Source organism: Pteronotus mesoamericanus, unplaced genomic scaffold, assembly GCF_021234165.1.
Source record: "Pteronotus mesoamericanus isolate MK-2021 breed Mesoamerican mustached bat unplaced genomic scaffold, CSHL_Meso_final contig_2, whole genome shotgun sequence".
Lineage (NCBI taxonomy): Eukaryota > Metazoa > Chordata > Mammalia > Chiroptera > Mormoopidae > Pteronotus > Pteronotus mesoamericanus.
Genome location: NW_026555084.1, coordinates 25,919,975 through 25,933,705, shown reverse-complemented (window position 1 = coordinate 25,933,705; position 13,731 = coordinate 25,919,975). Strand labels below are relative to the sequence as shown.

The window sequence follows — 13,731 nt, the reverse complement described above, 5'->3', positions numbered from 1 at the left end:
GGGCAGGTTAGGGGCCCAGCAAAGGGTGGTGGCCCCAGGGACTAACAGCCATGGGGGGCCTTTACTGCCCTGGGCCCGAGGGCGGGGTGGATGGGACCAGGGAGAGCTGGACGAGGGGCACAGGACAGTGGCCAGAGCCACAAACGGCTGCCATCAGAGCCGGGGTCACCACGCGCCTCAGCCCCACTCTCCTCCCACACGCTCACTGCCTGTCAGCTGCTTGCGGGAGGTGAGGGAGGGAGCCTGGAAGACATATTTCACAGCGTCAGCCTTCCCGGCACCAAACAAGGCAGAGAAGAGCAGAGAGGGCTTCTGGGTCGGGGACGGCCAGGCCAGTCACTGAGATGTGGCTTCCACTGAGGGCCTGTGAGAGCAGTGATAATGAAGCCTTCTACCTGCATCACATGTTCCCCCCCGGATACAAGCTGTATGAGAAGCTGGTCACGGCCCTGAAAAATGTAGCTGTGCATGTTTGAGCAGAAATCTAGCCAAGAGCTTGGGCTCTCGGATGACCTGAACGCAGGTTCAAATCCTGCCTCTGGCATTTGCCAGCCAAAGGGCCTCTAGCAGGTTGCTTAACCTCTCTGAGCCTGTTTTCCCATTAGAAAAATGAGGATGGTAAGAGCACCTTGCTCGGTGCGTTGAGGACTAACTGAGGTGTTCCCCACTGTGCTGGGCACACACCCTCCATCAGCGATGGCTGCGGTGGAGGGGCAGCGGGACAGGGCTGCGGTGCTGAGCTCTGGCGCATGCCCGTGACAGACACTTCGGCCCATCACAGAAGGTGGGCCTGGGAAGGAGGAGAAGGAAGGACCTTGGCCAAACCCTGGGGCCACATAGTCTACACCTCCCTTCCTGCTCTGGAACGGAATAGAAGGTTCAGGTTGCAGGCAGCTGTGAGCTGAATTTGTGTCCTGTTTAATTTTCTTTATTGCTAACTGAATGCCTGTGTCTCTGATGCTGACGTATGTTCCTGAGAAGAGGGGAGAAGTTCATTGTGAACATAAACTTTCCACCCTGCCTCTGTCCAGCAGGAACGAAATATTCCCCAGGTGGCCTGAGCCTGCTCAGCTTCCGTTTCATTTTCAGCTGCGTGGGAGCAGAGGAGGGCGAGCACCGAGCTCCCCCAGCGCGCCCTCCTGCCGGCCCGCAGGCAGGGTCGGACCCCAACACTCTGGGGCCTGGAGGGCTGGCCCAGTGGCAGACACCTCGAGGGCTGGCAGTGTTTCTGTGGAAGGGGGACTCTTGCCAGCTGCCAGCTGTCTGTGTTTGGAAATCACTTGGTACCTGGTGGCTCTGTCCCTTAGCACTAATGGGGATGTGCTGATAATCAAGTGAATGCTTCAAAATGCTTTACAACTTCCTGCCCAAGATGCTGGAAATAGCCCTGGGGAGATTCAGCCATTTGGCTGGTAATGTGAGCATCGTGGGGGCAGCCTCGATAGAGATGAGAGAGCAGATGGCAGCTTGAAGAACTGCCTCCCACACTTAATTTGGGAAATGCCTGTGCACCTTGATGAGCCACGTGATGCCTCCCGCAGTAGGCAAGGAGGCTGATGCGGGCTGGAAGGAATGCTGAGGCGCGGGGGGAGGGCCGCGGGGGCGGGAATCCCCCCTTGGCCCTGACCTCATCGGCTCCACAGCTCCTCCAGATTGCAGCTGTTGATTCTTTCAAGTTCTCCCTTCAGGAAATAGCCGTCTCTGAATAGGCATTTGAGAGCAGAATGTGTAAATATTTCACTACTGTTATAACTATTGGGAGCCATGCTGATGATGAAATGTCCCAGATGCCAGTGCTTGAAGGTCCCTGGCTTCCCAGACAAATATTTAGCTCATGGAAACATGAATCACTAGCAGAGGAGCACAGATTAACTCCTTCTCAGCATCACAACGCGGCAGCCCGCCGCTGCAGGGGAGGTTCGTGGCCATGGACATAGGCCTTGTTCCCCTGATCACTATGGGACAGTGAGGCCGAGGGCTGAGCACACAGTGGTGCTCAGTGAGTATCTGTGAGCCAGGCAGGTTCTCCAGCTCAAGGGCGACCCTTTGTACCTTCTCCTCCGGGCCCTCCTTGACCCTGCCAATAACCAACCTTGGCGTTGCCTCGGCTTTCTTTCCCACAAACCTGCAGGCAATGCCAAGGAGCTCGCCAACATCCTGAAGTACCACATCGGCGATGAAATCCTGGTTAGCGGCGGCGTCGGGGCCCTGGTGCGACTGAAGTCTCTCCAAGGCGACAAGTTGGAAGTCGGCTCGGTGAGTGCGTCCGCACGTTCAGAGGCTGGCCGTGGCCTGACCCCAGGCTCCAGGGCTCACCTCTCCCCCGGAAGGCACCAGACACACACACAGTCTTCAAGGTGCATCTTGAATCTCTGAGAGCATTTTGTCCAAAAAAAGGAAAGAAAAGAAAAGAAAACAGAAAAAGGTCTTCAGGGAAATCCAGTGAGATTGTGTGGTTAGACATGAATAAGAACTTTCAGATTTACAGGGGAATGAAGCCTCTGATTGGCATCTGGCATCTATTAGATCTTCCTTCCCTTAAGGAGATGAGGGGCAATCACTTCCATGTCTTGAGTGATTAATCCCCAATCCCCTTCTCACTCCATCCCCCAAATCCAGGGCTCACTGACTTATACCATGAGCCAGACCATCCCAAAGTACTTGGTCTGTGAGCCCTCCCTGCTCTGCACGTTGAGACACATTCCACTTTGGAGCTGCCTGAGGCCTCCGTGGCTGCCCCAGCCAATGCCACCGACCCCCTGTGGAGGGACCGCCCTTCCAGCGTGCGGCTGGCCCAGCACCCCGCTCTCCCCTGCCCTCCAGCCGTCTCTTTGCTCATCGGCTTCTCTCCAGAGCATGGGAAGGCATGTAGGGAGGCAGGAACGATTTGTTTGACTTGTGCGGGTCACCTGAGACTCCCCCAGCTCTTAGGTTTGGCTGTCAGGTCCTGTCGGTCACAGGCTTCAGCCCCCTCTTCCCGCCGTCGGTCTGACATGCGGGTCATCCAGAAAGCCTGACACAGATTTACCCCAGTGCGCTAACTGTGAGAAAATCCCAAGGAGGGCATCGCGCCGAAGTGCTAAGAGCCCTTTACCCAGAGCTGGAGATCTGGCTTCTGTCCCCATCCATCCAACCAACTTAGCTTAAAGAAGGCCCCTGGCCTCTCTGGAGCCTCAGTTTCCTCTTCCATTACGTAAGGCAATAATATCAGCCTCACCTCCATACGATGCTGTGAGGATGAAGTAAGGAACACAAAAGAGCATTTTGTAAATCACGGTGTGCTGAGTCCGCACAAGGGGGCTGGAGCGAATCCAGCAGACCAAAGGCTCGAGGCGGTCAGGGACTGTCCCTTTCACCAGAGCGTCCCCAACACTGGGCCCAGGGTCTGCTCTCTGGAAGTGCCCGGTCAGCATTGGCTGAACAAATGAGGTAAACATGCTCTATGTGCAATGACTGTTGCCTCTTTTTCTCCCAGAAAAATAATGTTGTGTGTGTCAATAAGGAGCCTGTTGCCGAAGCCGACATCATGGCCACCAACGGCGTGGTCCATGCCATCTCCAGTGTCCTGCAGCCTCCAGGTAAGGCCCCGGAGCCTCCTCTTCCCCCTCAGGGTGTAGCTGCCTTTCTCTAGCAGTTGGTGTTTGGTAGAAAAACTCTTCTAAGCAAAGAAAAGAATAAGGTGCAAGCCGAGCCTTTGTGGACGGCATCGCTGTGGCTGAGTGAAAGAATGAGGGACTGTTCTTTCACGGCCGCTGTAAGGGAGCGCGCAAGGCCAGGCCTCTCTCTGTGAGTCGCCCGGCTGTCTTAGCCCACTCGGACACAGCCCAGTGTTTGTCACGTTGCAGACACTGTGGACATGGTTCTGACAGCATCGCGCCCCGTGGGAGCCCTCCTGACCCCGGCAAAGCTGCACCCGAGTCCAGCCTCCGCCCTCACTCGTGTGTTCTCCTTTCTTTGTGCCCTCTGCCCACGGGCCCAGTTCTGCCATGTGTTAGGGGAGTCATGGGGGACAAGTTCATTGGAAAATGTGAGCCGGGAAGCCCAGCAGTGCCCCCCAGTCATGGCTGTTAGGCAGCAATTTCAACCTTTCTCATCTCATGACACGTGTAACTTAGTTACTAAAGTTCTGTGGCACCCCCCAAAAATACATTTTTTGCCAATCTAACAAAAAAAATAGGTATGATTTTGACTCATTCACATCGGACAGCTATTGTGTTGCTTGTTGTCATTTTTATTGTATTTGACAGTCTAAGGGAAAAGAAGTCAGTGCCCCTGACTAAATAGTCAGGTGTTGTGTGTTTTAAACGTTCTCGCGGCCACCCATGCGCCCGCCACAGCACACCGGTGGAAGCCCGCTGGCGTTAGGAGTGGCATGCTAATAGTTTCTCTCTCACCAAAGCTGCCTTTTCTTTCATCTCCAGCCAACAGGCCTCAGGAACGAGGGGACGAGCTGGCAGACTCCGCACTTGAAATTTTCAAACAGGCGTCAGCCTTTTCCAGGGTAAGATGCCTGCTAGCTTCGGCCCTGGCCTGAGCAGCCTTGGTTGGGCCCTCGTCCTGGGCCCATGGAAGGGCTCTCCAGATCCCCTGTCTTCCTTGGCTGCTGTCCCAGGGCCCTCTTGAAACTTCTCTCTCCCATCAAGGCATCCTTAGCCCTGGCTTGTGTGGAGTTCAGGGACAAGAGCCCAGGCAGCCCCTGCTTCTCAGGCCTTTAAAACGGAGGCCTCTGAGCCCCATCTATAGGGCAGCTACTGCTGATGAGAACAGAGGCAGCCCCAGAACCCATCTCTCCAAGGAGGGCCCCCATCCTGAACCTGCCCAACAGCGGCCCGGCCCGCCCCCCGCCTGGGCCTGTTTTCCATGACATGGCCCCTCTCGGGCACCGCAGGGGCTTCCCAGGCTGTGGTGTGGGTTCTGGACACAGGACCAGCTCTGTGGGCAGAGACTCCCTTCTGTGCCTTCGCCCCGTCCTCCTCGGGACCCCTGACTCTCTCTGTGCTTCTCTGCCTGCTTCCAGCCGTGCCCAGGGCGCGGAGCCCCTCCCAGGATGCTCCGCTGCTTTGGGTCAGGTGGAGCCCCTTGGGAATATGGGGCACCTAACGGAAGCCTTACACGTCAAGAAAAGGGTCTGCGGGAGGCAATCCTTACCCAAGAGGCCTGCAGCTGGGATGTGTCACTTTCCTTTTGGACAGAGGGGTGTCCTCAGTGCCCCACAGGAAGGTTCTTGGCCCTGAGCTCTGACTCCCCTGTGCAATCCCAGCTCCCCAAGCTCTAGGCCGGGGTCTCGGTGGAACCCTGGCCTTGAGGTGTCCCGGGAACGTTCACCTCAGGCTCCACTTGGTGCGGATTTGCACATCACTTTAGGGCTGCCAAGGCCAACTGAGGAGCTCCCCAGGGCCCAGTAGTTCCACGCCCCCCTTCCTCTCCCTCCTCCCCAGCACTTGTTCTGAGCAGGGATGGCGGTGAGTGAAGCCGCCGCCATGGGCAGGTGCAGGCACACCTCTGACTCAAAAACCTGACACCTTGTGTTCTCTTTCAGGCCGCCCAGAGCTCTGTGAAACTAGGTGAGTCTGGTCTGGGTTTGAAGTCCCCATAGGCTTGTGTGGGCCTTACCCCCCAGCAGGCATCCCTGCCATCTGCTTTGTAGAGAGAAAAACATCACTGATGCAATAAAGCCAGCCTGGCCTTTGGGGTCAGGCGCAGAACACTCCATTTCCTTCTCTATAAGATGGAGATAATAAGAGTACCAGCCTCTTGGGACTGATGTAAATGTTTGGCTTTGGGAGCCTAGAAATAGTGCACGGGGGCTTGGCGGGAGCCCATGGTGAGGGCGTGGTTCAAAGCCAGGAGACCTGGAAAATCCCAGTTCAGAACCTCACTGAAAGAGGAAGTTTCACAAACCACAAAGCGCCTGCTGGACGCCGGGGAGTGTGGCAGACAGAGACCCCTTGGCCCCCGTGCTCATGAACCTGATAGGCGCTAGGCGGACACGGAGAGGCGTGCCTCCTTTTCACCTCTCCAACTTCTCTCTTTCAGCCCCAGTCTATCAGCGGTTATTAGAGAGGATGAAGCACTAGTGCGAAGGACCACGGGAGGAAGGCACTTCTGCTGCTCCTTGCCAATTTCTCCCACTTTGCCAAAGAGACTGAATGTTTTTGAAACCAAATAGCACACTTCAATGTACATGGGCCGCACCATAGTGAGATCTGAGCCTTGGGCGAGTTGGGGAGGAAGGGGAGAGATACACTCTTCATTTCTGTTCTCTCTAAACATGGCTGTTAACCCACTGCATGGAGAGACCTGGATGTCACTCCCTGACATTCGCTTCCAGAAAGGACCTGTCCCAAACGTGGAACTTCCTGCCTATGCCAACTGCTCCAGAAGAGGGAACCAAAGTTCGTGAAGCTTCCAAAACATGCATCGAGCAACCCAGCATCAGGGGTGGGGGTGGGGGGGGCGCCCTGGCACTGTTTTTGTAAGCTTTGTCACGCTGGAGAAGTGGCATCACTATAAGCTATGAGTTGAACTGTTCTGTCAAACGTGTCCCGAGCCCACACGTGGCTTGGACACTTCTGTTGGCCAGGTAGATGAGGGAAGGTAGGTAGAGCACACAGAGCCCAGGATTTCCCAGGTGTAGCAGGGCCATGATGTGTTTGTAATAATAAAGCCAAAGAAACGTATGTCCGTGTGGATGGGGGCTGTCCTGGCCTGGGTATTTTCCAGGGATGGGCTTTGGTCCTTGGGGCTGTGATGCTCCTTTACCCCACAGCCCCTGGGGGCATCTCAGCAGTGGGTCCTGAGGATGGGCCGGTCCTCACGTGCCCAGACAGCACAGGGGTTTGAACCTCCGCCGTTGTGGAACTTGTGATCATTTCAGTTCCCACCAGCCCCAGGGCCTTGGGTCCTCAGTGTTCACTTTACCAGCATGTCTCTTACTGGCCCGAAGCGTCTGTGTTCCCTTACAGCATTGTGACCCTGTGAAATGGGTGCCCGCTGGTCTCATTATACAGATGAGGAAACTGAGTCTTAGGAAGGGGAAAACCCCTGGGAACAGAGAAAACGGCTGAGCTGGGACTGGAACCCCAGTCGCCTGACTCCCAGAGGCCACCCTGTGACAAGCAAGCAAGCCCAGGTTTTCCAGCCGTACCCTCTGTGCCAACTACATTCCAGTACCCTCCCCTGCCCCCTTTGTGTTCTCCATCTTAAACGTCCTTGGCACCGAGAGGCTAGTGTGGCATTGGCATCATTGCTCCCCAACTGTGTGGCCTCAGGTCCATCACTTCACCACTCACCGCCTCTGTTTCTTCACCTGTAGCAGGAATGACCATCACATCTACTTCATAGGTCCATCATGGGATGAACAAGATGATACAACATGCCTGGCACAGCAGAAGGTAGCCTTACTCTCATCACGCCAAGACTGCTTAGGGTCAGGGCCGCTGAGAGCCCTGTTTCCTGTGTCTTTTCCCAAGGGCAGCCCACTGTCTTGGGAAATGGGACCATCCTGCCCTCCCACACTTGCCTTGGCCAAGGCTGACTCTCTCCAGCAGGCGGAGCTCATTGCACTTAATGGAGCCACTGAGCCAAGGCCGCCGCTGCTGGTCTGTCCACTGCTGGGAACAGAGCAGTGGCCGAGAAGACAGCCCTGCCTTACAGACATTACATGTCATCCAGTAAAGTCATCCATTCATTCCACAGCTGGAAGAAAATCGTTCGTCAGCTGACAGCGCTACCGCCTGCAGATCCATATGGGCTCAGGAGGAAGGCCTGTGGTTCTGTGCAGAGACTGAAGAAATCTGAGGGAGCGAGGGCTGGAGGGTGGGACACACAGGAGCTCCCAGAAGTGGGGAGACAGAGGAGGTGAAGGATCTAACCGGGTAAGAGGTCAGGCTCTGGGGAGAAGGCGTCTTGAGAGGGGAGGTGTCACCTGCCCTGCTCGCCTGGCCTGGCGGTCACAGGGGCGGGGCTGAGGATAGCCTGGCTCAGCGCTGGGTGCGCTCTGCCGCACCTCACTTCCAGCGCTCGAGGTGCACACGCTGCCATTCATAAGAACATCAGAACCCGAGTGGTGAAATGCAAAATAAAGATCACCACAGGATTCCTTAAAAAAGCCAACCCGCTCCATCTGTCACTTCAACCTCTGCCCAGCCCCCACCCAGCCTCCCCGGAAAAGGGAGCTCCGCTGCACTTTCTCAGTTCCCCTGGGGCGTCCTCCTTGTGACTGCCATTGCCCCGCCTTCTCCTCCCACCAGGGAAGGTCAAGTTCCCATTTTGGGGTCCTCAACAACACACACACACACACACCCATGTCTTTCCTGGAGACTGAGTGTGCTAAGTACTCGGAGCTGCCACCAGGAGATGGACTCCCTGGTTAAGGGGTCAGCCCTGGCTGTTGCTGGGGGTGGGCGATCGCCGGAGGAGGGTGAGTGCCGCCTGCGCCCCATCCGTCAGAAGGCCGGAGGAAGGCTGCCTGGCCTTCCTGGTCTGAGCCCTGCCCGCTGCGCTCCGGCCAGGAGAGAGAAGGAGAGGGACTACAGAGAGGGCTCTGCCTGGTCCCTTCTCTCCCTGCTGTCACTCTGGGGCTACCAAGCCTCTGGGGTGCAGAGGGGATTGCAAAGGCGCTTAGCAGTAGGGTCCAAGGGCCGGCTGGGCTGGTGGGCCTTCCCCACAGAGGCAGGGGCTGTCCAGGCCCGGCCTCATTGGCCCGCTGTGGGCCAACCTGAAAGCATGGTCTTTCCTATTCCTGACATCAGTCCTGTGAAATGGGTAACTGCTGGTAGAACTTTCATTTTACTGCTGTGGAAATAGAGGCTTAAAGAGATAAAGCAGCTTGGTCACAGAATAGGAAGAGGCTGGAAACACAGTCCAGGTCCATGCGAATATCAATCCTACCCTCTTACCCAGTCTGCCCCACCCGCCCCACCTGACGGGGTCCATTGAAGAGGAGCCCAGGCAGCCCTGGGCAAGCAGGGCTTGAGTGCCAGGGTGGCCAGAAAGGGCTCGAAAACCCCACGCCTCCCGAGAAGCCGCAGCGGCCTGGCCTCTGCTCACACAGCCCAGACCGTAACTTGTTCACATGCTGCTGGAGGGCAGGGAGGGGGACCCACGGCAGCCAGGGACGCCCCAGCCACATGGCTGTTGGGAAAGAGGAGAAAGGAAGGGGATTCTCACGCAGAGGAAAGTACCTCTGTGCCTGAAACCATAATTCACTGTCATGCTCTGACAGGCGCTGCTCAGAATATTGTGCTCAGAAATTTTCCAAAGCTAGGAGGGGGGGCCGTGGGATGAGGGGTGGGCCTGGTGCCCTCTCCAGAGAAGTCAGACAGGGCCGCCGCTGGTCGTCCCTGCCTGGCGTGAAAAGAAAGACTCACTCCACAGTGACCTTTGGCCAAACCCCGGATGAAGGTAGTTCAGAGAATACTGGAGGGGCAGTCGGCGTCTGGGACAACCTCCTACACACACATCCACAGGACGAGGGCCCAAGGCAGCCTCAGGCACCGACAACTCCCGCAGGGCTGTCTCCACCGCAGCCGGCGGCTCTGCTCGACTCACCCTCAGGGGGGCAGGCTCCAGAGCTCACACTGAAGCCTGGAGGATGATGAGGGTGGGTAGGAGAATTTGGCTGAAAGAACAGTGCACAGAGGCTCTGAGGCAAGTGCTAGAGAGACTTGTGTGACTAGAGTGGAGAACGTAGAGAAAATCCCTCTGGTGAGCCGTCTGGAAGCCAGACAATGCCCGGCCTTCTAGGCTGCGATCAGAATTTTAGGCGCTATTCTTAGGACGAGGAGAAGCCACTGGAGTTGGGGGAGAGATGGGGAGGGGTGTGCTCTGATCAGATGTTTTTTATTGTGGTAAAACAAACATAGTATGAAATGTATCATTTTAAGGCCAGAGGGATTGGCAAGAATATTCAAAGTGCTGAGAAGCAAGGACCTACAACCAAGATTACCCAGCAAAGCTATCATTTCAAATTGAAGGACACATAAAGAGCTTCCTAGACAAGAACAAGCTAAGAGTTCATCATCACTGCACCAGAGCTACATAAAATATTACAGGGTGTTCTTTAAGAAGAAGAAGAAAAATAAATAAAAAATATGAACAATAAAATGGCAATAAATGCATATCTATCAGCAATTGAATCTAAAAAACAAAATAAAGGAACAAGCGGAACAGAAACAGACTCGTAGATACAGAGAACATTTTGACAGGTGCCAGGTGGGAAGAGAGTTGGGGGAACAAGTGAAAAAGGTGAAGGGATTAAGAAGTACAAGTCGGTAGTTACAGAATAGTCACAGCATAGTGAATAGAGGTGGTAATTTCTTACTTTCTTTGGGGCTTCCCCCACCAGGGGACAGCAGGCTACCTGGAGGCAGAGGATGGTGATCCTCTGCCTCCAGTTCAGTTGGAAGGAGATCTGAGATTTGGGAACAGCAGAGACAGAGGGGAAAGCCGTCTGATTAAATACCCTCATTTAGGCGGAAATGAGTTTTTGAGCGAACAGATGGGAAACCACTCTCTTCTCCGCCAGTGTGGGGCCAGCGAGTCCCTGTGGCGTCCTGGCAACAGCTCCTAAATAATTTGTTCGAGGAAGCTGTCTGCCTGCAGGGACCTTCCCCTGATGACAGCTCTCAGTCGGGCTCCCAGAAGTGCAGGGAAACAGCCCTGGTGCCGGAGGAGAGGCTTAGTCACACGGCGGGGGCGGCGGGGCACAACACGGCGGCGGCGGCGGGAGCGGGGACCTCCCCCCCGCGGCCGGGGACCCCCCCGCCGGGGACCCCCCCCCCCGAGCGCCGCCTCTGTTTTTCAGGCGTGCGCGGGCGGCTCCTCAGAACACGCCTGCCGATGGAGGAAGGAGAGTCTCTGAACTGCCCCGACGCAGCTCCGCTCGGAAGCTGGCCCTCCTTGGAGACACAAGCCTTCATCCGATCCGCCGGCTTCCGGCCTAGAGCGGGCATTCCTGCACCGCAGGGGACGCCTGCCCTGGCCGGGGCCCTGTCGGCCGGACAATGCGCAGATACCCACAACGCTGGCTTTGGGTGGCTGACCATCGCCCCTTGGGCCCTGCTCTGAATACATTCCCCACAGACCCGAAATCGGCAGAGCTGCCGACTTCTTGGGTGCAGCAAGCAGGTCCCCTGCCCCAAAGCCGCTAGCTTAGGCACACGGGAGGTCATCAATAAGGAGGGAATGAGTACGCATCAGACCTCAGGGCGGTTTCTGAGTCTGCAGCGGGGCATGGGGGCTGCGGCCCGGCCAGAGGGGAGAGAGGAGAATCGCAGCGAGGCCCGAGGTGGGAGCGGAGGCCTGCCCGGGCCACCCGAGCAAACGCGCCCTGGCGAGAGCTCCGAGGGCGTCAGGACGACCCATTTTCAAGGTGTCGGACTCCATACTGACCGGAGCCCCCGGGCGTTTGGGTGACGAGGAAACACCTTTCTTTGTGACCTGTGGTTTACGTACTTGAGGGAACTCCACCAGGAGAAATACCCCCCAAATAAAATAAATCTTTGAAGATATTTATCAATACCTTTTTTTGGAAATCATGAAATTTATACCAGTGAATAACTTCAAATCATTTTGTCATCTTTCCAATCATATTTTCAGCTTTAGAAAACTCAGATTTGTGAATTTATTTTTATTTTCCTAACCTCTTTATTTCCTAGGTTTTATTTCCTAACCTCTTTATCATTTTCTTGTTACCTTTCGAATCCACTTTGAATCTGGTTTACTCTAAGATGGGTGGGTTATTCTTATTGAATAATTTCACCTCCAAATTTTCCTCCCGCCCCCTGGTGTTCAGCCACTGTGGCCTCCCCGGCGCCTCGCTCTGCCTCCCTGGAGCTGTTTCATTCCCAGTCTCCTCAACCGGTGCCTCCCGGCGGGCGCACTTTCTCTCCCTTTGATCTGCATATCTGTGCTGGCACCGGAACCGCACCGCTTAAATTGGTGTTAATTTAGTATCTTTTAACATCGCAGAGAGTCAGACTCCTTTGCTTTTGAAGATCATTTTTTCCTTTTTTCAAAATTAACACTTTCTCCATGCAAAAGCTTTAAAGACAATAGAGTGGAAAGAAAAAGTTAAGAGTACCTCTAAAAGTTAAGATTAATTTTAACAACCACTGTCAAATTATTGGAGCTTGATCCTTCCAGATGTTTTTGAGGAAACTGTGAGTGTATGTGACATGTTGTAGTCTTTTATTGTGCTAAAATAAGTTATTAATAAGAGTCAAAATAAAAACAAGGCTGGCGTTGTGGTAGGTCGAATTTTAACATGGCCTCCATGACCTTTGCCCCCTAATTTATTCCCCTCATGGCACAAGGGAGATTATCCAGGTGGGTCCAATCTAATCACATAGCCCCTTTGAAAGCAGATTTTTTTTTTTTCTCCAGCTGGTGGCAGATGAGAAGATCAAAGAGGTCTGAGCACTGAGAAGAGCTGGGTGCAAAGCCGCTGGTTTGAAATGGAGGGGGCTTCAGGAGCAGAGCCCAGCCATTGACTGCGAGCAAGGAGGTGGGGACCTCGGAGCCACGCCTGCAGGAGCTCAGTTCTACAACCACCTGCATGAGCGTGGAAATGTTTTCCTCTCCAGAGCTTCCAGGTAGGATCCCGCCAACACCGTGATTTTGGGGCTGGGAGAGACCCTGAGCAGTCCACCCAGAATTCCCACTCAGAGAAATGTGAAATGGTGATGGGTATTGTTTTAAGCCACTAAGTTTGTGGTGACTTGTTACACAGTGCTGGCAAACTAACACAGGCATTTCAGCCAGTGAAGAAGTTTTAAAGCCTTTTTATTATCTTTCTAATGGTTTTTTCAACATTAGAAGAGTCATTATTTGGGAATAATCATGCGAATTTAGTTTATTTTCTTCTCTCAGGCTCTGTAGAGGCCTCGCTTCACGGGAAGCCCGAGTCCTGGGGCAGGGATTCGGAGCGGCCCTCAAGGCCCCACTGTGTATCTAGGGAGCGGGGTGATTCCCACCCCTAAAACTGTCCCAGGCCCACCAGAGACCTGCTGAGAGCTGGGGACGTGGAGCTCCATGGCAGTGTCCCTCCCCACAGGCCTTCCCCTGGGGGCTCGCTGTTGGCCGGGGCACTACACGGGACCAATGAAGAGTGACCCCCGCATTCTCATTTATTATCTTATCATTGTCCTGGTTTACAGAAGGGGAAACTGAGGCCCAGAGAGGTTGCATAGTTTACCCAAGGAGAGATCATTCAATAAGTGATGGACCCAGGATTCTGACCCAGTTCCGACTTAGACTCTCGTGCAGAGTCTCAATTCTGCACGTGAGAACCTATGGGGCTTTGGGGCTTTTTAAATTCCTGAAGCCCAGACCTCAGTGCCAGAGATTCTGATTTCTTTTCTTTTTATCCTCCCCTGAGGACTTTTTTTTCATTGCTTTTACAGAGAGAGGGGGAGAGAGGAAAGGAAAGAGAAACACCAACAAGAGACAGAAGCAACAATCAGTTGCCTCCTCCACGCTCCAGGTCCGGGGATCAAACCCACAACCCAGGCATGTGCCCTGACCAGGAATCGAACCCGCAACCCTTTGGTTATGGGACCACAGTCCAACCAACTGAGCCATGCTGGGCAGAGATTCTACTTTTAATTGGTTTTAAGGGAATCAGACCACGGCAGTTTCAAAACCTCCCCCGGTGATGTTACTTTCTCTAACACTGCCCTGCTTAAGAACCCCCTAGGGAACCTTGTTAACACATGCAGATTCCTACCC

At 54.7% G+C, this 13,731-nt stretch overlaps 1 protein-coding gene across 1 annotated transcript in view; it reads left to right on the top strand.

Moving 5' to 3' along the window:
- TGFBI (transforming growth factor beta induced) overlaps nt 1–6,665 on the top strand; it is a 31,525-nt gene extending 24,860 nt beyond the window's left edge. Inside the window, exons 13-17 of the mRNA XM_054567976.1 lie at nt 2,132–2,256; nt 3,476–3,578; nt 4,422–4,501; nt 5,540–5,564; nt 6,037–6,665. Of these exons, the coding sequence (XP_054423951.1) occupies nt 2,132–2,256; nt 3,476–3,578; nt 4,422–4,501; nt 5,540–5,564; nt 6,037–6,077 (374 nt within the window). The 3' untranslated portion in view covers nt 6,078–6,665. The remainder of the gene's footprint in view (nt 1–2,131; nt 2,257–3,475; nt 3,579–4,421; nt 4,502–5,539; nt 5,565–6,036) is intronic.
- The last annotated feature ends 7,066 nt before the right edge of the window (nt 6,666–13,731 follow it).